The sequence below is a fragment of the Gallinula chloropus genome (genome assembly GCF_964237585.1).
Source record: "Gallinula chloropus genome assembly, chromosome: 1".
NCBI lineage: Eukaryota > Metazoa > Chordata > Aves > Gruiformes > Rallidae > Gallinula > Gallinula chloropus.
In genome coordinates this window covers 148,871,814-148,898,784 of record NC_140085.1, presented here as the reverse complement: position 1 = coordinate 148,898,784, position 26,971 = coordinate 148,871,814, and the positions used below count along the sequence as shown (strand labels likewise).

The 26,971-nt window shown below is 38.2% G+C and overlaps 1 protein-coding gene across 1 annotated transcript in view; it reads left to right on the top strand.

Moving 5' to 3' along the window:
- The window catches only part of TMCO3 (transmembrane and coiled-coil domains 3), a gene marked incomplete at its 5' end in the record, with an annotated part of 30,931 nt that extends 5,898 nt beyond the window's left edge, over positions 1-25,033 (top strand). The window contains 10 exons of the mRNA XM_084270556.1: positions 3,371-3,562; positions 4,355-4,483; positions 6,277-6,369; positions 7,519-7,705; positions 8,617-8,734; positions 9,290-9,485; positions 15,623-15,773; positions 22,316-22,395; positions 22,898-23,047; positions 24,665-25,033. Of these exons, the coding sequence (XP_084126682.1) occupies positions 3,371-3,562; positions 4,355-4,483; positions 6,277-6,369; positions 7,519-7,705; positions 8,617-8,734; positions 9,290-9,485; positions 15,623-15,773; positions 22,316-22,395; positions 22,898-23,047; positions 24,665-24,778 (1,410 nt within the window). The 3' untranslated portion in view covers positions 24,779-25,033. The remainder of the gene's footprint in view (positions 1-3,370; positions 3,563-4,354; positions 4,484-6,276; positions 6,370-7,518; positions 7,706-8,616; positions 8,735-9,289; positions 9,486-15,622; positions 15,774-22,315; positions 22,396-22,897; positions 23,048-24,664) is intronic.
- Positions 25,034-26,971: the final 1,938 nt, after the last annotated feature.

Sequence of the window (26,971 nt, the reverse complement as noted above, 5' to 3'; positions counted from 1 at the left end):
ACGTGTGAAGATAGTCTCTCCTCTTCCATTTTGTTGAGAAAGTTACAGGGGAAGAAGAATCCCTGCAGTTAGTTTTCACAGTCTGGGAAAAGATAACGTTGTTCAAGGTAAGGACTTGAAATGTACCTGTGCTGTTGCTTTCTGCCAGATCTGACTCCCTCTGCTTTTCATACCTGGGCCTGTTTGTGTTGTTCTTTCTGTGTTGTATGATGGACAGCATCCCTCCAGTGAGGCTGTCTGTATTTGGAGCTGGGAGTACATCAGTTGATTGCAGTGTCCCATCGTGCTGTCCTCAGAGACTGTCTCTAAACTGGTGCTGTTTGCATAAACATGTATTGCAATTTTATTGGGCTTTTGCTTTAGAAAGGTGTTTGCTGCTTTGCAGGTTGACTTCTGAGGCAGGCATATCCCTTGAGTTCTGCTGAGGAGAAAAAGCAGTTGCTCTGGAGGAGAAAGCCAGGACAGTCTTGTGACACTGTGCTCTGCTGAGAGAAAGTGAAAGCACCTTTTCATTTTGTATGCACCAGCTCAAAAAGCAGTTGTACCTGGTGGGAATCCTGTCCGAGCAGGACCAGCCGCGGGAAGGGACGAGCTAGCTGGAGTGCCCTCTCCTGTTCCGCTGGGGCATAACGGCAGGTTTTAAAGGAGCCCAGGGATGAGGGTTCTTCTGCCACACCTGTTAAATGGCAAAATGCCAACGCATCCTTCCCCCGCCCAGTGTATCTTTTCGGTTTTCTGCTCGCATCTCTATTCACAAAAGAAAAGGAATCACTTACAGCTCCATCTTTGTGAGAAACATCTACTGTGTTTTCTCTTAATAAGCTACAAGGCTGGAACATCAGAGCAAGGAAGCTGTAATGGAATCACCAGTAGTGTTGTAAAGATACAAAAGCATCTATTAAAATATAATCAAATAGAGAAATGCAGTATGTAGAAATGAAAAAAGAAACCCAACCCAAAACCAAACAAAACCATGAAAGGACCCCACCCAAAAACCCCAAACCTGGAGCACCCCACCCAAAAAACCCAAAACAAACGCCCTGAGTTCACCCACTTAATGCAAGAGAAAGAGTATTTATGCACCCCATTCTGTTATCTATAACCTACTTTCAGGAATTGCTGGTTTAGGATATAAAATCCTGAAAAGAACTGTCTTCTCTCATGTCCTAAAATTTATTAGTATTTAAAAGCTCATCTGAACCTGTGCTGTCTACTCTTGCTCGTCTAGCCTGTTCTGTCTTGTGTCATTTCCTTTGTCTTTTGTAAAAGTGAAAATGCACCATAATATCCACACAATGTATTATTTATATATATAATACAGAAAAAAGGATTGTTTTTCATAATTATCTTAATCTTTCCTATATTCCTTATATTGTTTCTGACCTGGACTCTGAACTCAAGGATTGTATTTGTCCAGTTGCATTGATTTTATGTGATCTTTGGTACATAATATCAGAGTTGGACTCGCTGATACTTACGGGTCCCCTCAGGACATTCTGTGATAATACATTTTTAATTTTGATGCAGATAAGTTTGTTTAGGTTTCAGACACACAAACTACCGAGTACAAAGGAACATGTAACAGACTGTATATAAATTTGGAGGTCCAGAGCTTCAAACTAGATTCTTCACTGCTCGTGTATATTATAAAATAATCTTGCTTAGTGAACACTATCACTGCTGTCATAACATTACATTCTCAAGAAGATACTAGAACAGATCTTGGCTTCTTATTTTAGGCAAAGTAATTGTCATCTGCAAGATGGCAACACAGCTCTGAACAGTGAAATAATTCCAGTGTGAAAGCCTGTAAATTGCAGAGCCAACATTTAACAGCAAGCTCTGTGTTCTGTTTTGGTATCCCTGGAGTAGCAACGAGGGTGTGGGAAGAGGGAATCAGGAGTAAAGATGACAAAAGAACATTAGGCTTGGGCACTTTGTGTGTATTTTGATTAGAAATAGTTCTCCACATTTGCTGGCTGTAGGGAAGACTTTCTTCTCACTCCAATAGTGTGAGAATAGTTTGCATGTATGTGGCATGCAGCTGCTCCTACTTTCTCCCACCAGCTGAAACCATGGTTTAGTCTCTTAGACTAAACAATGGACACCTCATTCTGGATTGCAAAATAACCTGGTAAGTGGGGAGCTTAGAGAGTAAAACCAAAAATACATATAAAAAGAGGTTTGGGGCAAAAAAAGGTGAAAAGACAGTTTTCATGATGCATGAAGAGAAAATGGTCATCAGTCTCTCACTCCATCAGCTGAAAGTGCTAGTATTTGAAACAGCTATTTTAATGCTTCTAGGTAATTCTGTAAACTTAGTCATTTGTTTCAAATTCCTTTTTCCCTCCCTCTGTCTGACTCTTAATGACTTCCAGTTCTTTAGATGCCCATTGTATTGCATGATTTACAAAAGCAGGGGAAGAGATCATTGTTATGATTTAAGATTTTATTTATACACACAAATTCAAGGAGTTGAAGAAAAGGTTAAAAGTTGCAGGTTAAATATTGCATTTTAATATTCAGTGTTTGTCTGCCTGGTTTGGGGAAACGTGCAGGGGAACCAACAAAGAAGAATAGGAAACTGTTTTACAGGTGGCTTGTGTGAATGCATTTCTTCATCATTTGGGCAAAATATGGCAATCTGGGAAAACTGAATCTTTTGCAGTTAGTCATTGGAATGACAACAGCCTTTCCTCTTTAATGAAGTCTAAAAGAACTAACAACCATAATTGTTTCTGAATATTGGGAAAAACCAGATTATTTAAAACACAGGGAATAATGAAATCATCCTAGCATATTCTACTTTGTAATTACAAGCTCTGAAGATGGAGCTGGTAGACACAGTACTTACCACATCTCCTTCAAATTTACGGCACAGTAGCTTTTGCTTGACTCAGAATGCAGTCATTATTTCACATTTTTGTGAACTGAATATCACTTTGTAATCTCTATTCTTTTACAAAGAAATAAAATGTTAGACTTCAATATAGAAGACAAAAGGCTAGATTGAATAGAGCTTTATTAAAAACATTAAAAGATAAGATTAGATGCAATTAAAAATACTGAATTGTAATTTTACAACTTTGAAACCCTGTCTGTATTTTTTTTGTTTGGGTGATTTGGCCAAAGAAGTTTGAAACCCCCCTCTTATTTAAAATGTAATCCAAATTAGAACTTTTTCAGGTGTGGACCTCCAGTTTTGATAAAGAGGTTGAAAGACTTCTTTAAGTAGAAACTGCAATATATTTAATCATTGTCAGCTCTTTCTGGACCAACTTCAAATGCAGCTACTAGCGTTTTCCTTTTCACTGTATGCTTCATTGATCCCTTTTTTTGGTTATTGTAACTTGCTTTCTTTTTCTTACAGGTAAGAGGTGTAAACTTTGAAGCAGTTTTAAGGGTGGAAGAAGATGAAGCCAACTCCAAAAGAAACGCTTCAAAAAGAGAAGTAGAGGATGACTTGGGTCTTAGTATGCTTATTGATTCCCAGAACAATCAGTATATCCTTACCAAGCCCAGAGATTCAACCATTCCTCGTGCTGATCATCACTTCATAAAGGTGGTAATTTTAGAGGCGTTCTTGTCATTTCTTTTGGCAAGACTTACACCCACTAGTCTGCCTGCCAGTGCTGCTTGATTGGATTGAGTGTTCTTAACATGTGTCCCTCTAAAGTTACCCTAGCATTTATGACTTCCCCATCTATTGGTAATCTGGCTGGTGTGTTCCCTACACCTAGTGTAGTCTTCACAAGACTGTGATGCTGCGTGAATCCTCTCTGGTTGTATTTGATTTACCTTGTTCCACGACCAAGGCAGCATCCCTTCTCTCAGACTGCACAGTGTTACAAGCAAGCTACTGCTGCCCCTGATTAGCCACTTGTGTGTTGTCATTGGAGAGAACTTACCCGTTCGTGTCTTGTGATGAAAGAAGGGATGCTGGAAAAGACATAAACATGTCTCTTCCTGTAGTTGTGCTTCATGAAGAATAACTGCATTGAGATTAAAAACCAAACAAACAACCCCCCAAAATGGATGTTTGAAAAATGCTTAAAGTGTAATTCCCCCTACAATTCACCAGGAAACTGTTTATTTCCATAAATATATTTAATAGATTGATCAAAAGTCCCCAGAACTGCTCATTACTTAAGGTCAGTATCTCATCTACAAAACTGCACTGCTTGGACTTAACACAGATGCCTCAGAATTTGTTTACTGAAAGTGTATTTTCACAGGCACTAGTCTACATTTAATTTTACAGTGCCATTTGTCTTTGGTTTCATCACAAATTTATCTTTCAAAATACTGTTGTGTGCTCTTTCTATTAATACATTTCTAAATCTTATATATTTAGGATATTGTGACAATAGGAATGTTGTCTTTGCCATGTGGCTGGCTGTGCACAACAATAGGATTGCCAACCATGTTTGGATATATCATCTGTGGAGTACTCTTGGGACCATCAGGGCTAAATAGTATCAAGGTAAGTGTGCAAGTTGTTTCTTGACTGATTTCATTTGTTGAAGTCTTTAGAAGTAGTTTTAAAAGGATATGGTATTGCAAACTTCAAATGTATTTTTTAAAAAATCCCAAAACCTGGACCTTTGCAAAATGAGGCCTTAAAATTTTATGTCTTTGAATAATTTTGTTTTCAATTTTATGTTATTTTTCCTCCTGCATAACCTTAATATAAGCAATTGTTGAACATGAAAGCTGAAGGTTGTGTGTTGTGGGGCTTGTTTGTTTTTCTTTCTGTCTTTATTTATAAAGCATCACACTTGAGAGACAAATTATTTAAATGACATGAAATATTCAGAAACCTGAAAAAAGTCAGTGGAGGAAGGATTTAAAAAAGCAGTTCCCTGAGTAGCATAGCTTGGTTTCCTAGAGAGTTGTTTTGCATCTCTGTGGCTCATCCATCCATCCTAGTTGCCCTTGTTCTTTTCCAGTCCCCTGCCCACATTCCTGAAGTCTCTTGAACCTTTCTAGCTCCATCACGTGTGCCCTGATTACTGGCCCGATGTGAAGCCGTGGGCTGTGGTTGGTTAGACATGGCACTCATTTTGATTAGTGAGCTGGTGTGCATTAACAGATTGCTTAGCTAGCAGGCAAAACAGAATGTGTATTACGGCTGCATGGTAATGTTTGGTTGAGTTACATGTGTAACTGTTGCACTGATAGCCACTGATAACATGATTGCAGCCTCTGCTCTTATGTGGACTTCTGTTGGAAATGACTGTTGGGCTTGAAGTTAAGTAGGGATGAGCAGAAATTGTAGGATTTTGTCAGTCTTGTATTGGAATAGAAGGCCACATATGCTACACTTGCAGTAGGTCATATTCCAAAATTGCAATTAAATAATAACCTTCGTGTTATACATAATTTCTGAGCTGAGAAGGTCTGGAAAGCTTGGCTGCTTAGACTGAAAAGCAAGTTCGTAAGCTTGGCATTAGAAGGAGACTCAACAGTGCATTTTGAGACCTGCACTGAAAATTACGTGGTCAGAACAGAGATGAGGAGGGTTTCTTTACGACAGTTTCTTAGTGAGTTGCCTGTTTCTTGTGGAGCTGTGATTAAGTGTTATTCATCTGGATGATGCTCATGTTGCCTGGGTCTCTTTCCTTTTGTTGCTTCTGTACTTCATAAAAAGTTGAATGTTGGATAAACTGAGGATGCAGGCAGGTAGTTTCCATTTCCACTTGTCTGTGAGTTGATGTTAGGTCCTGTCCTCTCTGGACTGGAAATACACAGGAAAGAAATGTTAGGTGTTTTGGTTGTGACAAGGAAGAGAACCGCTTTCCTTGCTGTTGCACCCCTCTCTCTGAAGTGGAAAGGCTGGTAGTCGCACTGGTCTGAGGTGGATGCATGGAGTCCATAGGGTGGAGAGCAGAAAAGCAATTGCAGTCTAGCAGAATGACTGTACCAACAGGCCAATACTGTAAGTAGCCAGAATAGCTTCTGGAATGCAAACCTGGGGGGTTTAATGGCATATGCATAAAACATAAGATTTATTTTCAACAAGTAAGCACACTTACCTAGATCAATGCACGTGTTCATTCTGACCAGCACTATCTACACAAATTATCTAGGAGCAGGCGGGTGAATGGGGAAAAATGTTTGAACTCTAAAGATGCTGAAGGAAATTCTGATGTCATATGTCCAGCAAGTGAACTACCTATGCAAGCATAATAAGAAAAATATTTTGTAAGTGGTCTTATAATTTGTATTGTAAATAGACTGCTCTGCACTGATTTTGATTTTTATTTTTTTTTAAAGTCTATTGTACAGGTGGAGACGTTAGGCGAGTTTGGTGTATTCTTCACTCTCTTTCTAGTTGGCCTGGAATTTTCTCCTGAAAGATTAAGAAAGGTACTTTTTGTAAAATACCTCTGTGTTACAGGACGTACTTGCTGATGTTCAAGTTATCAGCTCTATTTCAGAGTTTTACATTGTCCCTCTAATAGGCTAATGTAGCTTTGTACATGTTTGAAAAGATAAATATTGCATTTGCTTCTTCTCTCTAACTCCTTGGAAAGAACAGGATGCATTATTTATTCGGTGTCTGCACAAAAAAAATTGACTATTCCTCTTCATTTTAGTAAATCAGTTTGATTACTAGCAAAAGCTCACACAACTTGTGGCAATCCATCTCTATTTTATTTTAACATGCAGTAATATGCAGTTGCTGTTAGAGTGTCTAGTCCTGTTATTAAAAATTCTTTAAAAATCAGTTTACTGCATGCTGAATTGAGAATACATGCCAATACTGGCTAATAAATGATTTGGCCAGCATGTTAGCACAGTCTGGTATATTACATAACGTGGCCAGCAGGATTCAACAAAAAGGTACAGTTTTCTTTTGGTCTTACTTAGAAGAAAACAAAAAGTTATAAACCAGCTAGAATTTTAATAGTGGAAAACACTCCTGCAAAATACGTAAGGACTGCATGGATGTTAAGGGTTGCATTGCGTGATTTGGTTTTGAGTTTGTAAGACTATAAAAGCTTTAATTGAAATGTATTTAAAATTTGAGCATTCAGCTTAATCTGCTATTTCTGGTCTGTGTAAAGTCAAAGATAAAAATCAGTAAGTCGAAGATTCCTAAAGTCTAGCATGTAGACCGTTAGTCCTGAGTCGTGTACGCAGGAGGGTGGAGCGGGGTCTGGTATTGATGATGGTCTTTGCCACTCCCATTTTCTCCTCACCCTAGAATCACATCAATTAACTCATCTTCCATTTTATGTTTTTAATGTTGTTCAACCCATATGGCGCTTTGGCCCTTAGTTTGTCTGTGAGCTCTGGGAAATTTACTTAATACCTGGTAATAAGCCTTCTGTCATAGACTACTACCAACTAGGTATAATAACTTCAGAGTTTTAGGGTGTATTGGATGACAGCCCATTACTTTTGTGGCCCAGATCATGCATCTTTACCTGCTTATTTGTGCTCAAAAGTCACTGTAACTTTTCAGTGAGAAAACTGTAATCAGCCTTTATCAGAAGTTGTTTTCTTCTCAAGGTTTGGAAAATATCTTTGCAAGGACCCTGCTACATGACTGTTCTGATGATTGCCTTTGGTTTGCTGTGGGGACACTTGCTCCAAATTAGACCAACACAAAGTGTCTTCATTTCCACTTGTTTATCTTTATCAAGCACGCCACTGGTGTCAAGATTTCTCGCAGGTAGCGTTCGAGGAGATAAAGAAGGTAAGCATGATTTTTAAGTATGGACTGCTGTAGTATCTACCATAAAGTTTGAAAGACATTGATTTGGTAATATTAGGAGAGAAGGTAGTTAAAAAGTGAAATAAACCAAAACAAACCCCACTGTTAAGTCTGTGATCATCCTCCTTTAACACTAACCAGTGTTGTGTATATCCTTGTTATGAGGTGTACCTGCTATTTATGTAGCTGATCCTCTTTGGAGAATGACACTGTTGCCCAGTCGGTACTTTACTGAGGGTCTGGAATCTTTGTGCTTTTTTTAAAGAGGTTTCCAGGTTAGACCATTACCTGTCATCAAGGCAGAAAGGCTTAAATGATTCACATCCTTCTTCAGCAAACTAAGACCAGCTTGGGTAGTCTTTTGTAGCTAACAGATCTTCAAATAAGTACCCTCAAGTGCCATGTTGCTAGCTTCTCAAAGATTTCTAAATGTTTCCTTTCCAAAATTTTGCCACTCTGCTTTTTTCCACTTAAATCTCCCTCATACATACTGCATTGAAGTTCTCCCCACCCCCTAGAACATTTTTATTCTTATGTCTCAAGTAGACATGTATATTACACATGCTGGCTCTCAGGTGTGTCTGTTACTCTTATGCTTTCAGTAAAGGAGTTACAGTAAATGCATAACTAGTGCTTAACTGCTAAGCAATGTCTGTATTTTCACTGTCTCATGGAAGCTTTATATGAATATTTTATTTATATTTTTAGTATATCTTTATAGATTTTTAATTAACTTACTGGTGGTAGGTAAGCTCAGAATGCTTTGAATTACCTCACCCCATTAAGCACTATATTTTAGCCTCCTTTTGATTAAGAAATGTCTAGATTTCTGAGCACTGCAAGCATTTGTAGATTCTGATGAGTGTTTCCACGACTGATTTGTTGGTGTGCAGGGGACATTGACTACAGTAGCGTACTGCTTGGCATGTTGGTGATGCAGGATGTGCAGCTGGGTTTGTTTATAGCTGTCATGCCTACGCTTATTCAAGTGGGAGTAAGCACGCATTCCAGGTAAAAAACATATTGTGTGTATCTTCCCCCACCCCCCTTCCAATTAGTATGTAGATTGCAGACATGCATATGAGTGTGGCACGGTTAATGGCAGCTCCATGAAAAATACACACTCTGGTCTGTGATTTCCCTTTATTGTTTGTACTTGTGGACATTCTTTCTGCTCTAGTAGCCTTAGTCCTGCCAGTACTTAAAATTTGTAGTGAAAACTTGTTATTTTAAAAAGTAAGTACATTTCTTCAGTTACTTTATTCCTTTGAGACATACTTTTGTCAAAGACTGTGTGATAGTATTAGTGAGCCTGATGGTTTACCTTGAAGATCAGTCAACAAAAATGCATTGGAATCAACATGGAAGTAAATTCTAGGCTGTAAAAGAGGTTGCTGGGCATTCAGCTGAGGTGGTATTCATCTTGCTTAGACATGTATCTAAATATCTTAACTGTAGCTACTTAGTTTTGAACATCTGTGGAATTAGATCTTTTCACTTAAGGGGAACTGGTTGGGAGGCATGAGAGCACTTGAAGGAAATGTTCTGTTTGTTCTTCTCTTCCAGCATTTTCAAGGAAATACTGAGAATACTGATACTGATTGGCCAAATTCTTTTTTCTCTGGCTGCTGTTTTTCTTCTATGTCTTGTTATAAAGACTTATCTCATTGGACCGTACTACCGCAAGTTGCACACAGAAAGCAAAGGGAATAAAGAAATCCTCATTCTAGGAATAACTGCTTTCATCTTCCTTATGTTAACGGTAATTTTGTTTTTAAATTAATAAAACATTTTGATTCATGTGGCAATTTACTGCATCAGTATCACAAAAGCCATCACACTTACTGTTGTTTTATGAATGTGCACCTCTGTGGTTAATTACTTGGTTTTAAAGTGTTGCTTTCAAACAATCCCAAAGACACTGGTGATTGATGCATCACAGCAATTATGGGTAAGAACACATACAATTTGAATGTCAATCAGCTGAACTTCTGCTGGTAACTTTTAATACAGCCAGTTAAAGAATCATGATGCCAGTGTTAATTTTGGACTACTTTATGCATTTAAAAATAATAGAGGATGGGTTTTGAGTTACTGATAATGACTGATTGTTACACTTGCTTACAAGTTTCTTTTCCAAAGCAAATTCTCAGCATAGTTTTTATTGTAAAATACTTTTTCTGTGGGAGATAAACACCTTGTGATGAGGTTCAGACAGTAGAGAAACACCTTAAGGTTCATAGGTTTTGATATCCCTTTCAGGTTTGGTTCACTTTCCTCTGAATCTTTCTGTTTGTTTCTATCTCAAGTTTCAGCCCTCTGAAAAACTATTCAGCTGGAGAACAGAATGTGACAGTTGCTGATAGTGTTGTGGGTTTGAAACTCCACTGTCCTCGATGTGCAGATTGTTATGTTCTCTGAGAATTTCTGAGACAAGTTATCCCAAAATGTTCCTGTGTATGTGCCTTTTTTTTTTTTTTATTCTAGGGGTATTTGCTTAATTATTAGAAGTCCAACAGAAAAGCTGAACTCCTTCAGGAAGAAGGTGAAGAAAGGAGGTAGTGAGAGTGTAGCTTTACAATTTGCTGACTTCTGTTGGATAGGTTAGATGCCAGGAGTGCCATCTAATAAGAGAAGGAACAGCTAGTTTCTCCTTTTTACTTTTTAACTAGAAGACATAACATTTGTAGAGCAGAGTCAATAAAAAAACAATCACCACCAAGCCTCAGAAAAAGGTATAAAGTATTACAGTATAGCTTCATTAAAAATGCAGTGTACACAGACTGATCTGGCTGAAATTGGCATAGTGTTCCCAAATCACTTATCAAGTGTGCAAGGAGTTTGTCTACAGGACTTTACGTAATATATGTGTATATATAAACTTGAGGGAGAATCTGTTTGAGTGTGTTGGATTCGTACAGCAAACCAGAATGCTGCTTCAGCTTGGGAAGCATTTGTGAAGGAGCACATTTTCTGTGTACTTTGAGTGAAAACAGTTTTCCTTTTAAAGTTGATAAATAATGTATCAAAGGGAACAGTACAAAGGATACTGCACGTAACCTCAGTAAACCAGTTGAGATGCTCGATACTCACTGACACTGATACATTCATTATGGTAATACTACAAGTTGTGCTTCGAGCACAAAGACTTTAAAAAAACCCCCACCCAAAACAAAACAAAAAGTATTTGATTGTCCAATTGAACAGTTCAGCAAACACATCTGGAAAACAAATCTTAATTGCTATAGGTGCCCTACTGTGCCAGAAATGAAAACATAGGGTGCAGGATGGCAATCTAATTTGAAAAAATGTTGCATGTGTTTGGAAAGGATAAGTTAGGGCTTTTTGGGCACCAGGTAGGAAAACAAACTGTTGTGGTTCCTGCAAAGATCTTCCTCCTTTAAAAACCAAGCCTCAATATTTATGAGGTTTGTATAATTATCTGCAAACACAGAATTTTCCATACTAGTGTCATTCTAAAAAAAGACTTTGAGTTTGTAGAGGGAGGGATAAGAGTGTGCATATTTTAGTGGCCTTAACCAAAGATGACTCTGTGGCTCCATTTAGAAAACCTGAGAGACATTTTAAAATAAAATCTTTTAACTCCCTGTCTAGCATACAAGTTACTCTGCAGGCCATACCCTTTCCAATACATGACAAAGGGGGTGGGGATGATACCATATTCCTGCTTCATGCATACAGTCACTTGTTATGTGCTCCAGTGCTGACTGGATGGCTGGGGTCGAAGTTTATCTTGTATTGAGGTTCATCTGCATAACATCATGCATGTTATATAGAAACTTAATTTACTTGTTTCCTGTGTTTGAAAATCTCAGATGAGTAATTAAACAAGAACTGCTGTTCCTCTACCTTATTAGGGCAAATTCTATATGGCAAAACAAGAGGGAGAGGACAGGAAAGGAGTAAGCAATTTTGATGTAAGGAATTATCTTGTCAGTTGAGGAGCTTCTGTATGGAAGTGACTTTAGAGCATTTCTGAGCTGTGTGGCTCGCTTGGATAACATTGCAACTTACTAAATCTGAATCAGCATCTCAGATACATCTCTTCTAATAAACTAACTTAAGAGAGATGCAACAAATCTTGAATATGAGATAATTTTACCAAGGTTTGGAGTTTAAGACACCTCTTTCTCTTCCCAGATGCTCTCAGAAGTAGCTGAAATTCCACCCCCCCCACTTTGTTTCCCCTCAGCTAGGTGGGCAGGCTGGGAGGGGGAGGTTGTGTCAAGTGCCAGTCCTATGAAAGCCCAGCTGGCTTCAAAATGCACAAGTGTGCATCTTTCAATCATGTACCTTGTCATCAGTACCAAAGATTTGGTAGATGATTATTATGCTTTCAGCAACTCCTTTTCAAGCTTTAAGTTATGCACATACTGCTTTTTTTCTTTTTTTTTTTTTTTTTTAATTAAATTGGGGAAATTGCAACAGAGGGAGCAAATCTAGCTTAGAGTTTTAAATATGACCATTTATGATTAATGGCCAAACTGTTACTTTTAGGTTGAGAGACAGAAATGAGCCAGAGGCTTCACGGGCATAGCGTTGCTTTTTCCTGTTCTGTAGGTACAAGGAAAATTGTTCTAAACACTATTCTGATAGTGAATTGCTGTATTGGCTGTATGTAGCACAACACTGGTCAGTTTTGTTATGTTTTAAAATTAAGTTACTAAATGTTATTAAGGAATTAGTGGAGGAAAAAACCCAAAAACCTGACCTGACAAGAAGGGTGACAGTTATATTTACATGCTTATAGGATTCTCCATATGTGGGGAGGGTGGAAAGCAGCTTCCAGTTTGACTGCATTGTGGTTAACCTAGGATGGTGGTAGCAAAAGGAGTGAAATTGCCAGCTTGCTTTATATGAGAGAAAATACAGCTATGTTATTGCAGCACTTCACATATGAGAGCACGCATACTTTTTCCTGCAGTGTATTAGGAATGTCATACCTTGTTTGCCTGGAGTACTTCTTGGAGGCTCATAACCTGCTTAGGAACCCTTTTCTATCAATTTAAAAGGAGCAGATTAAGGAAGAACTGTAATCTCAAATATTTAATTATTTAATAAAAGACAGCTGAGATGGGAGTTTTTACAAGGCTTACTGAAAATTGCTTCCATTTCCGTTACGGCTTTACTTCCTTAAAATGCCAGCTTATAATTCACCAGATTCAACTTATTAAAGCCTGAAATTCTAATACGTTTATTTTCATCAAGGATTTCTTAAATTTTACTGGCTTACCATATTCATTAAGCTTCTATGATGATTCAGGAGTAGCAGTAAGGTACAAATTATTAGAGAATATAAGCAAAACAACTGATCAAATGGCTGAATTTCAACTGGAACATGTTATAGTAGTTAGTATAATGTTAGTATAATGTTTGTTTACGGCTGTGGTAGAACACTTGAACACAAAAATCCAACATTGTGGTGAAAGCAAAGCAAACCTTTGTGAGTAAAATGGGACCTTTGGAAACAACTGAAAACTAGAATGTACTGAGGAAAACGTGTAAATTGACAAAACATTTTGTTTCATTTTGACTGAAAAAGCTTTCTGTGATGTAGGAGTTGAGAAAAGGGCAGTGCAGAACCCAGGGATTAGTAATTGTACTAATTACAGAACACTGTGTGGTAAAGGCAAAACATTAAAAGTGATGCAAGCAGAGGGAGAATACAAATACTTCCCCAGTTTTGCTTATATAAGACATGTTGGTGAGAAGGTCTTCCTGCCAGTAAAATAAACCCTCTGCAGTGTGGGAGGGTGGGTGTGTGAGCACACGCACGCATCATATGTAATAAAGCCTGATGATGCTACATGTTTAGTTGAGGAAACATATCAGCTTATTGTTAATGGTACTGGACAACCAGGGACCACGATGGGAATAGTAAAAGGAGTCTCTGTGTAAATCTAGATATAAATTTGAAGAACAGGCTGGGGGGGGAGCAAGGGGGAAGGGTTGAGAAAATAATAATGACTAAATTTTTGATTTTTGCCCTCTCATCCACCTGACTTTTACATATGTAGAATGACCTATAGAGTTTTGTAGACCTAAGGTTGTGTAGAATTTAGAGAATACACAAGAAATAGCAAAATTTGCCTTTTTATCTACTTCATGTAGTGAGAGCAAACCCAGACAGACATATTGCTTGCTCTGGCTGCATTCAGTGCTTTCTGAACAAGCATGTTTCTTTTATGCTTAAAGTGGTCCTTGCTTTGATGGTGATTCTGCTAAGAGCACAATATCCATGCAATTAACACAAGAGATGCTAAATCACCTCTGTCATGGTATCATAACCATGCACATGGGAGCACTTAAAATGCTAGCTGTAGAAGTTTTGATCTGGAGCTCTGGTATAGCTGAAAACTCTAAGCGGGGGCTGATTACAGCTGAATTGTACAAATAATTCCAACTTCATTTGAAGAGGCTCCATTGGATCTTAATCATACAGATTACAGTCACAAGAGCTTGTGACTTTTAAAACTACTAATGTATGATTGAGAAGAATTTACATGTTTCCTATTCATAACCTTTTTCTTTTGTCGTCTTTATCTTTTGGTGATTTTAAAGCCTTTCATATATATATATTTCCTTTTCCCCTCTTACAACTTCAAATGGTGGTGAAAAGCATTGGAATTCCTTTTGTTGTTTCAAAACAACAGGAGAGGAATATCATAGTGTTATTTGTTGGGTTTGCCTGATCAGCAACTGTTTGCATTAGCTGACAGAACCAATTCATTTTCTGAAATGCCTTGCAATAAATTACAGACTGTTAGCACACATGGAGTTACGTGATGAGCATTCAGACATTAATACTTAAATACACAAAAGTTTGGTCTTTATTTTTAGGTGGCATTTTATGCAGAGCTTGGAGACTTGTTTACTGTGTCTTTTCCTCTTCTCCATTAATTTTAAATCACTTGAGTTTTAGCTTCATACCTTACATTGCAACACCGATCGAGATATGATGAATCTTGTCCATAAATGTACTGTGGTGTGTTGATGCTTAATTTAAATTGGTATGGAAATAAGTTTTCAATTTTAGATGTTCTATTCGTATTAATAACATTGCCTTATCTCAGTAAGATGAGCATCTGCAGCAGGCAGCATGGTTTCAAAGTAATTCTTTTAAAATACACTTTACACTGCTTAAAATGCTGCTTTTTTTTTTTGATGTTCTAAGCATTGCCTTAAGCAGTTTCTTTGGTTTTAGTTCAGTCTCTTCCCATGTGTTTCATCTCTTCCTTCTAGTACCCTATTCAAACACTAAAAAAGAATGAAGAGCGGTCTGAATTCTTCTAACCAGACACGGTGCTTGGGTACAGCAGTTTACTTCACATGCTTAAATACATCCCTATTTGGTCAAGCAGACAGGCATGTTTAAGTCCAATTTACAGTAACAAAATGTAATTTATGCCTAGGACTCCTACTAAATTGAGACTATTCTCCCAAATTACAAGCTTTGATTTTTATTCCCCACCCCCCGCCCCTTGTTTGACAGCTGGAAAACACGCTGTTCTTACTGCTTTATTTCACCACCTGAGTGTATTATGCAATCCTGACTCCGAAACTGTTGCACTCTTTCTTATTTTTGTGAAATCAGATCCTACCCTAAAGAGTGACACAATGTAGACTGACGTTTATTTTTGGATTTGTGGGGAGGTGACACAGAGGGGGAAACTGGTTTTGTGAGCCTTCTGTACAAATTCAACACTGCAGAATGCTGAAATAAATACGTTGGGCTCTATTTGCGGTTGAACTTTCATAAAGACGTAGTAATTCACTGCATTCAGGACACTGAATGTTGTGTAATTTCACTGTGAAGTGATGCCTAAAGCCACGTGGTGCTGTGGAACACCAATGGGCTTTTCTGTTCTTCCTTGACAGATCACAGAGCTGTTGGATGTTTCAATGGAGCTGGGGTGCTTCTTGGCCGGAGCGCTGATCTCTTCTCAGGGTCACATGGTTACTGAGGAGATTATGTCCTGTATTGAACCAATACGTGACTTCCTTGCCATCATTTTCTTTGCATCCATAGGTAACCTCTAAGAAAACTTGCTTTATTAATTAACATTGACCTACACATGTGGGAGAAGAGAATCAAAAAATGGTGTCTACAAATTGGGAGGGGGAGGTTTTTTGTTTGGTTGTAAGCAAACTTGCACTCTCAATTCTTGTTTCAATGTCAGTTTTTCATTGTTAATTACAAATTTGGGCTTTTTAAAACATGTAACTAAAAACTTAAAGGCAAAAAGATTATTTTGGTTTGGGTTTATCTGGGTTTTTTTATGTTCTTTTTATGGTTTTTTTTTTTTTAAATGTTCTTCTATCTTTATAGTGTATGTATTTGTACCTTATGCTAAAATAGTGTTACTACTTTGAATTGGTTGGTAGAGTAGATTTAAGGTCCTTATGGTTTGGTTTTCTCTAGAAGCAAGATATGATAATGGAAGTGTCTTTTTTTCTTTAGTTAGGAAAATGTGATCTGTGTGTTCTCAATGCAGGGGGGAAAAATAATTTAACAAGATGTATCTCTACCTGAATGCCAAGTGAAATGCAGCATTGATGCCTGAGCCCAGGAGAGTAACTCATCGTGCTTGTTATCCAGAACAAGTTAACTCAGAGTATTTACAGCTGGTTGGCAGCTTCATTTTGAACTGCTGCATTCTGTCTCTAGCTGTGCCCCAGTAGCTTCTCTGAAGGAAGTGGAAGGTGATTGCGGAGACAGGCCCTGTGAAAGCACTGGCCTCCCCCCCAAGGGTTATGTAGCAGATGTGTGTCCTATCTGGGGGCATTGGAAGGTCTAAAATAGGGGCTTAGAGTGTGGGCTGTGGCACAAATCCAACCTCCTTCAACCCATGCTTGCCTCAGAGTCTTGGGGTTTGTTTTGTTTTCCCAAGACCACCTTTGTTTTTTATGGTCTTATCTGAAGTACTCAGTTGTTCTTTTTACCTCCGTGTATTCCGACAGTAGTGAAGCCCCATCAGCAGCTTAATTCTAATGCCCTTCCTTACATACCTGTTTGATACCCATGGTTTCATAACAGAAACTAAAACTGTTTCTGGAGATTGTCAAAGTATAAAGGAAATAGTTATGCTTGCCAGTTGTTTTTGTTGCTTGGGGGGTTTTGTTTATTTTGTTTGTTTGTTTTACCCAGTCTATGATGATAATTCATGCTAGTCAGTCAGATTGCTCAGTAATAGATAAGTTTATTTGAAGAACTTATTTTTTTTTAATAAATGGAGGAAAGTGGTGAGCTCTGGTGAAGCTGTTGACCCCATATAACTATCAAGGTTGGATGAGTAATTGCTAAAAGCACACCAATTGTTTGTGTGTTTTAGTAAAGATGGTGATGGAGTGGATAGTATTACCAGAGGTACAAAGCATGACAAGGAATTAGAAGCCCCAAGTTAATTTTACAAGGGACTGAACAATATACTGCCCTATGCTCTTGTGGCTGCATAAATGAAGACTAGAGACAAAACTTTGGTACAGATACAAGAAAACAGTAAGACCTCAGTTGGCGTGGTGGCAGCACTCCATATGGCCTATGTTATACCTTAAGGAAATTACTTTTGTAGCTTTTTTATAGAATTAAACCAAAATCTTTTATACTGTTGTTACCATTATAATTACAAGGAGGGAACGAAAATCACCTAAAAATTTTACAGAAATATGTGTTATTCTTGCCTCAGAAGAAAGTTAGCTAAAAATCAATGAAATGAACCCTCATGTAGGCCTCTCATAAAATGTGATAGTTCTTGCTTGTAAAGAAAGCACAGAACAACAACAACAAAAGACCCCACACCTTACAAAGCCCATTCTCTCACAATAAACATTATCCCACTTACTTCCCCATTTACTTTCAATGACTTTCAAATTTTGTAGTTAATAGAAAGTTCTGTGGGGTGGCAGGCGGATTTTCAAAAGGAATGCTCTCATCTTGCAAAGAAAACCTGAGTCTCATAAAAAGTGTTCCTTAATTTCTTTTTTTAAAAAAAAAATTTGAGTAAAAAAAGACTTCTTGCTTGCTCTCTACTTGTATCCTTTGCATGGGTACATATATGTATCTCTAAATAGACAGAGATTTACTACATGGAATTGAGGCTACAGGGAAAGTTTTGCTCCCCTGACTAAAGAGGACGCTTATTGCTATATGCAGTGAGCACCCTATTATAGAGAGCAAAATCACTTGAGCTCCTAAGGTGGGGTGGTATGCCACTGCAGTAATACAATTTCTGTTTCCTTTTAGAATAAAGGAATTAGGGGAAAAAAAAAAGGCTTAATTGAAAAGTGACTATAAATATGTCATTTGGAAAAGTTCTTAATTTGCCCATCTTAAGTGCCTGCTTTTCTGTTCTCACTGCAGAAATCCTGGTGTGTAAAAGCTGAGCTGAGTAGTACTTGTTCTTGTACTGTCTACAACAGTGGTGCTGCCTTTAGCTTGACCTGTGTAACGCTACTGCTTTCAAATTCACACATGGATGCATTTGTGGGAGTAACACACCTTTGTAGTTAGGCATTAACAGCTGTACTTTGGTTGCTCTCCATCTGTACCTTCATTTAGACCTGTGTGTTCAAGTCTTCTGGCTCTCTGTGCTATCTGCTGAGGCTAGAAACTTCCTGTTTGTCCTCAGTAATATTTCTGAGAGCACATCTGACTAATCCCTTGGAGACACACGTTGGTACCTAGTACTCAATCCTTTCCACCTCTGCACCATTTGCCTTTCTTTTGGTTGCTTTTTAGAAAGATGGGATGCCTCTTTGCCTAGACTGTTCCAAATATTTATTTTTCTAAGGGCTCCACTGTCCCATTTTTTTGTCAGTCTACAGGGCATTTAGAGTTTGAAATGGGGCATCAGGACTGTACCTGCCACTGGTGAGGAGGCAGATTACTTCTGCTGAGAAAGCTCTGTGTCTTCAGTGTGCTGTACAGATGTACTCACTGGTCAGGCACTGTGATTCCCTTCTTTGAATGCAAGATGCTGCAAACCCTTTCTAAGTGAAGTCTTTTTCTTCAAAAGATGGGTGATGCTGACACTGTCAGCTATACTACCATCCAGAATACAGTGTTTCTCTGATAAGCCTCTTAACATTTCTGTTGAATTTGAGAGAAAGCAAAGGAAGTTCCCATCTGGAATTTATTAGGTGACGTACATCGCCTTCTCCTTACCCATCCAGCTGTATTACTTTGCTGTCCTGTGCAGAACACAATGAAACCTGGGATGTTTCAAGCCCTCCAGAACTGATAGAAGAATCAAGAGGACTTTCCCCTTGGCAGGAAAATGGAGCTGAATGTTTGTTTTGCCCTCAGCTATTTAATCTAACCAGGGCTGTAGCATTTACTGCATTTGCTAGCCGTGATCTTAGGTTCGTTAGCAGACACAGATAATCATTCTTAGATTCTCAGCAGATACAGCACCCCAGTGCATCACCAATTTCATTTTTCTGAGTGATATTCTGGCTTGAGGATGTGTCAAAAGTAATTCTACTGGCTTCAATTTGACCAACAGATTTCTGGTTTCTGTAATCTTTTTTGCTATCAAGGATCTCCAAGATTCCTTTTCTCGATGTTGGATCTTACAGGATGTGGCCATTTAGATCTTCACGTGCTGTTTAACAGCCATCCAACTGACTGGTGGCATCTGTCTAATTGGCAGGGAGGGAGAGTTCCCCTGTTAAAAAAAAAAAAAAAGTACTTGCAAAAAGAATGTGCAGCATCTTGGCTGTAATAATCTGTAGATGAACACGTGCCAACTTACATGAGTGAACTCTGCTTTCTGGCTTGACAGTGATGCAAGGCCATGCCTGATATTCCAGAATACCACTTAGAATTGAAGTCCAGTGGCTAATATTCAGCTCTGCAAAGACATAGTAAGTGACATCATAGTTATTGGTGACAGGCCAACATGTCACACGCTACCTGATGATGGTGCTGCAGTTCTTGAATTATTTGACTGAGGTGTTTCCTCCATCTGTAGTCACTTCTGATCTTAGTCACAAAATCTGATTAAAACCATTGAAATGAATGCCCATATTCATACACCTTCTGTCTGTGATGTTAATCTTTCTGAGGGCATTTGTGATGTTGGGGAGGCTTTGTGTGCTTGTATAGCAGTCTGGTAAGACTTGTGGCCTTATCCTAAGTTTTCCTCTAGGGTTGGGGCAAAGGTCTGTAATCACCATGAAAATCCACTGTGGTGGGATATTATTTCCCCCAAAACACATCTGTGTGCTGGGATGTTTATTTGTTTGCTCAGAATAGTGTATGTAACAGGTTTAGACACTTCCTTCCCAGGATTAGCATAGAAACCTGTTGTAGTTCGTGCCTCATCTCTTTCAAATACAGTAACAATCTCCTCACGGGGAGGCTGTGCCAGATGAACCTCAGACTGCCTGTCTGCTCCAGGACTGAAACGGTAGATCAACCCACAGTGATAAGAGCACTGTATTTATAGCTTCCCTTTGAAATCTTCCAATTCCAGATGTTGTGGTGTTGGTCCTCTTGTCAAACACGATTGTTCTTACAGGCCGTGTTTCTGTAGTTGCTTCCCGTGGCTGTTTCTGAGACCGGCCTACAAGTGAATGAACGAGCAGCGTGCACATGACAAACAGCAAAACACCCAGAAAGCTACTTGCCCTGCCACGTACATGTGTGCACACATGAGGATTTCTTTTTGTCAATGTCAAGTTTGTGTCTCATGTTTTGCCATCTCTCCCTTTATTCTGATGGTCTTTTGTATTTGTGCTTCAGTAGCTGAAAGGAACTGAGCCCTCATTTCAAGAAGGACGGGGAACTACTTGAAAGGGTCCAGCACGGGGCCACCAAGATGATTAAGGGAGTGGAACAGCTTCCTTCTGAGAACAGGCTGAGGGAGCTGGGTCTCTTCAGCCTGGAGAAGACCAAGGGGTGACCTCATCAATGTCTATATATATATAAAGGGAGAATGCTAGGAGGACAGAGACAGGCTCTTCTCAGTGATGGCCAGTGATAGGACAAGGGGCAAGGGGCGCAAGCTGGAGCACAGGAGGTTCCATGTGAACATAAAGAGGAACTTTTTCACTGTGAGGGTGATGGAGAACTGGAACAGGCTGCCCAGAGAGGTTGTGGAGTCTCCTCTGGAGACATTCAAATCTGCCTGGATCTATTCCTGTGTGATTTAGTGTAGGTGATCCTGCTCTGGTGGGGGGTTTGAACTAGATGATCTTTTGAGGTCACTTCAAACCCCTGACTTTCTGTGATTCTGTGAAATTCAGAAAAGAACCAGGGTTTGTGCATGCTGACTGGGTAGTACTCATCAAAATGTCATGTACCTAAAGTACATTTTCATCTACAATGGAATGTGCATATGGACATCATGAAGTTACTGTAAGCGGTTTCTCTTGTGCACTCAAGAATAGAAAATGACTCTTCTGGCTCTGTGACTCTGTGGGGCAGGGAAAATTAGTGAAAACTTGTCTTGCATTAAAATGAGACATTACAGCATCTATTTACATGCCTCATGGCAGAAAGGCAAACTCTTGTCCTTCACCAGAAATAACTGGGTTGGAGAACTGCCAACTATTACAAGTTTATCAGGAAGATCACCACAATTTTCGTTCCTCTTTTTAAGAGCTTTTATGAAAAAGGAATTAGTTTCCAACAATACAGTTATGTTTGCCTGTACAATTTCCCCATACCCTAGGAGGAAAAAATGGATCTAGTCAGCTGTGAGTAAGCTTCTTCCTCAGTGACTTCAGGACTTCTCCAACAAATACTGCTTTTTATTCTGTCCAGCATTAGTAGGAAGGATTTAGCTTTAAAATTCCGTGCTCTTTATGGTTCTTGTTGTCTTGCTTCATATAATTAGGAAATAAAAATGAAGAAAAAAATTGCAAACACCCCCCCAAATCACCTCCCTTCCCCCCAAAAAGCCCCCAACAAACCAACCCAACGTCATAGCAATGGGGTTTTATGTAGTGTTAGACCATGCTCAGGGGGTTATGACTTTACCTGATTCCAGTCTAAGTGACATTTCCAGTTCAGAGAACAGTTTCAGTGTTTGCATGTGAGTGAGGGTCATGAGATTAAAACAGTTAGGTTTTCTGTTGCTGCAGTCTGTGCAAATACTGACTGTGGTGTTCCTCCAGTAGGGATAGTCCATTACCCTGTCATACAAATATGTTAAACAGCTAGTAAAGTGTATGGTACAATCGCTCTGCAGAACAATGGAATTGTTTTCCTGCAGTGTGTTCCTAGCTTTCATGAGAGGTGTATTTCAGTTCAGATCCTGGATTGCTGACTGGTGTGGGGGAGAGAAAGCTTCCTAACTGGAAATGCTCCTGCATCAGTTATATACAATCAAACTCCACTGGGAATATTGTTTGTGCTAAACCCATCCAAAGGAAAAATGGTTGGATAATGCAGAAAGTGCTTTAGAATGAAGTAGGGAGTGTTGGTAGGTATGTTAGGGTTTTTTGATTGTTTGTTGGTTTGTACTTGAGACTACAGTCTTGCAATTAAATCCACTGTTAACTCAGAAAATTGTCATAGCTAGATATTTGCCATAAATTTTTAAATACTGTTTTCTTTCCTCCTAGGACTTCATGTTTTCCCCACATTTGTAATATATGAACTTACAGTCCTATTATTTCTTACATTGTCTGTGGTCATAATGAAGGTATTTTCTTTTTCTCTTATCTTTTAATAGTTTAAATAATGCTTGTGCTGCATGCCTGAATGAAAGTTCTGTGCAAGAGTTGAACATCTTACATAGCAGAGAATATTACATCTTTACTGTAAAGGTGTATTTGGAGAAACCTCACTGACTAGAATACACTTTGATAACGATAACAATATTCTTAGGATGCTAAAAAGATTTTAATGCTAAAAGTAAGTTGCACATGGAGAAATGTCTGTTTAGCTTGGGATTTGCAAGAAAGTTAACTGTTCTTATTATAGTAAACAAGATACTATTTTTTGCTGTGCTATGTACGTCTCTTTTGACATTAATACAGAAGACACACCTAGAAGTCCACTAGTCTATTTGATGTCCAGAATTTCTATATTTAATGCCATGTATCTTACAAATATTGTACTATCTCATAATCTATTGCATTTTTTGAATATAAAAAAGAGCCCAGCACAACAACCCCCCCAAAAAAACCAACATGTTTTTCAAGTTTGTCTTGGCAGTGCTTGTGCTTTCTCTGATCCTTCCAAAGACCAGCCAGTATATCAAGTGGATTGTCTCAGCAGGACTGGCACAAGTCAGCGAATTCTCTTTTGTTCTGGGAAGCAGAGCACGCAGAGCAGGGATCATATCTCGGGAGGTAAGCTCTTCTATAGTTATTAACTTCAATTTTTATTAATTTTCTTTCACCTAACCAACTTACTGGGGTTTTGTGTTACAGTGTACTTAAAATGTCAGTACGCTTCAATTTTATGGCATCTCTCAGCTGTTAACAAGTAGAATCAACCTGTACAAATGGTGATATGAATGTCCCTGACAGGGCTCTTAGGTTTTGGTTTTTACTTGTTCCATATTGTACTTTTAAATAGCAGGGTTTACTTTGAAATAGCATAATTATAGATGCTTTGCCGTAACTGCTTTCACTTACAACTTCCTTAGTAAGCGGTGAGTTGTATGTAGCACCCAGGTCAGTAAGACTGAGAAGCCTTTGCTTTTAAAAATCCTGATGGAGCTGTAGAAAGAGGTACCTGACAGTAAGGGTTTGACTAAGGAAATACCAGTAAATAAGAACCAGGGAGCAGATATGGTGAAGTGGAAATTGCCTTAATATTTAAACGAGCAAGCAAACTTGTAATCTTTACCTGCAAAGCTTGTTAATTTAAAATCCTCTGCAGAACAATCAGCTTTTTCAGTCCTCGTAGAAAAAACATCTCCTAGGAAAGAAACCTTAAACTCTTTTATATTGAAACTGTGAGAGTGCTATACTTTTCCAAGTTGAAGTCTGTTTTGTGAAATAAAGTAAACGATGGCTGTGGGGATACAACAACTGACTTCACTGTCTACTACCAGCTGCTTTCTCCTCTGTGGTTCTGCTCACAAAAATACTCTGCTGGTGCTCTGAGCTTTTCATTGTGTGAGCAAGTGAGCTGTAGGACGCTGGAACCAATTCCAAATAAAGCACATGTGAAAAACTTACACAACACTGTTCACTTGTATAGGTAAAGGTGATTCATTTTCATGTCCATTCCTGCATATAACTAGGAGTTATAAATATTGTGTGTTTGTATAGAGTTTCAAGATATCCATAGGTGATCACAGAACCAGTTTAAGGTCCCACCCACTGTGCTTGGAAGCCTTTAGGCTTGCATTTTTTTTCTCTCCTGTGGCAGCTCTCCCGTGATTGCCCGCTGCGTAGCTCCATACGGCTCCGAGATTCCCAAAACTCAGTCTTCTGTTTGAGACTTCAAAACTACTTCCTGCTGTCGCTTTATTAGACTCTATCAGAATGCATAGTTAGGGTCTTATTTCAGAACATGTGTAGTACAACTTAAAGGGAATTTTTGTTTGAGGGTTTGGGTTTTTTTTTTAGTATGTAAAATAGTTCTGCACTTTGTCACTACATCATTAAGCCAGGATAGTTTGTGGGGCTTTTATAAATAAATCAGTGTTTGGCCTTTGACCTTTCAGCAAATGTTGAGCTTTAAAACCAAATCTCTTAATTATACATGTAAATTACTGTTTTTCTCTAAGCCCATAATGCTGGTTTTGTACTTGTATCTTCACACCAGGTAAACAGATACTAAATAATTTGTGCACACACTTATTTGATGTTGTGACAATATGCAGAGTTGGTTAGGGAGACAGGTGAAATCTCCTGAAAATACTGTCCAGAAAAGTTTGATCTCAAAGTTCTAGTCACTTCTTAGTTTACCATATCACTAAGAGAAGTAATAGCTTTTATATTTCCCATTTTCAGGTCTACCTTCTCATTCTGAGTGTGACTACTCTGAGCCTTTTGCTTGCCCCTGCCCTGTGGAGAGCTGCGATTATGAAATGTGTTCCGAGACCTGAAAGACGCTCAAGTACTTGATTAAGACTTGCACAAGTACAAGCATAGATCTTCCTGCAAGGAATATATATTCATTGCTCGTTCTATTTCTATGCACTCAGAAAACAAGAGGTTTTGAGTAGTCAGTCCTCTTAATGTGCACTTGGTTATAAGCCTTATACTGATTTAAAACAAAATTCAACATGAGACAATAATTATATAATATGAATTGCACACCTTTTACAAAACTGACTTGCTTTCTGACAGGTTAGAATCTGCCAGAATATTTGTTCCTGATCCAGCCAATTATTCAGAGCATAAATTATTATTTTTTTAATTCTAGCATCATGCAAACTGTGTTGATCTTTTTTTTTTTTTTGCCTGAATGTGCCTTTTAATTTACATCCTATTTTGTTACTGCTGGTTCATCGCCAGATTTTGTTTAAAAAGGAAAAAATAGATATGTATTATGGTGCCTATGGTATCTTCTTTCACTAAATGACTTGAGTCATTTTCACATTTAGGGAGTTTATTATACTAGTATAAAATTAATCAAAACCCATATTTCTAATAGTGAGTAAAAGTGTAGTCCTCTACACAAGGAAAGGGTTTAACAGTTTTAGCATCACAATATTTTAAGCAGTCAAACATGTATTCCAGATGATGCAACCAATATTGTAAGATGTTCTATTCCAAACTACAGTATATAAGGTATTTTCTTATAGTGGTAACTTTTATTTGTGTTAGTTCTTGTATTTATATACATTTGACAAAAATTTGATGTTAGGAAAGGGCATAACTTAAGTTATATATGAAGATTGACACTTGTCACCCGTTCTTGTTGCTGAGGTTACAGTCATTGTTTACATGTTTGGGTTTTTTCTTTTTTTTTAAAATCAAAAATAAATCTAGTAAAACTGGGAAGTCTTAATTTCAAGCAGATGTGAAACACATTAATTCTGTAACTGGGGAGGTCAGATATTATTGACACTGTGCTAGACTTGAAATTATTTTAAGTAAATTGATTTGCACAAAGCTAGAAATGGCAGACTGGTTATGTATTTGGAACTCCATGACTTCATACTTTGCGTTTACATTGAATAAATTGTCATCTCTTTAAAACATCATGTTATTTAAAAAAAGAAACCAACAGTGTTCTGAATGTGAGCCTAAATGTGTTTTGTTTTAAAAAAGATGATATGTAATAGGATAAGCCTTGTAAAAGATCGTTGTTTAAGTGTCATAGAGGAAGCTTACTCATAGATTGTAGTCTCGTCTGACAATTTAAAAATCATCTTGAGGTTTACCTGCTAAAACCAGTTAACTATTAAAGATATAGTAACACTTTAGGTCACTATCATACTTACCTGAAATAACTTGGATACCCACAAAATGGTTAGAAAAATGCATGTTATGCAGGTTTAAATTGCCAATTAAAATGAAAACTGTCCTCCAAGTAGCAAAAACAAACCTCTGGATGGATTTGTGTACTTTATACCTCTTTCCTTTACCACAGTAGCCTCAGTTTCCTCCCATGTTTTCTTTGCATCTGCTGGGCTTGTCAAAATGCAGCTTGGACTAATCGTGAGGGTGTGTGCACTGTTAGGAAAGGGTAGGGGTCATCATGTTTGAGTTCTAGCTCACTGGATTCAGGGCTTTTTCTCCATGCACCGATGCTTCCAAGAAGTTGCAGGAATGCATGGAAATCTCACCTCTCCTTGAATGGTTTCAAAAGTTATTGAGGAACAGCAATGAATGCAGAGGAAAAAACTGCCCTATAAATAGAAACTTTGACTATAAAATGAATCTGTGACAGAAAGAACTGGGAAACTCATTTGTTTGTGTACTTTAGTATTTTTGTATTCAAAATACAGAAGTAATTCAGGAGTTTTATGGTACTGCTTATCAGTCCACTAGCTCAAACCTTTTCCTCCTTCTCAGGTGCCTCACTAAAATAATTTAACTTGGTTTTGTAACTGTACTGGGGGGAGAAATCTTGCTCTGTCCGCTGACCTAGCACATAGTTTCTGCTTGAAATACAAGCTTCTCTGCTGAATGCTGCATTTTGGTTCTGAAGGCTGCTTATGTCACATGTATTTTACCACCTATATTTCAAGGGGAAAAACAAAGGATACATGAAAGACCATGGTAGAGATCTCTGTATGGTTTCCATCATGTGTCTTAGCCTTTCAGTCTATTAGACAAAGTCTTATTGCTGTAAAGAGTAAGCCTTTT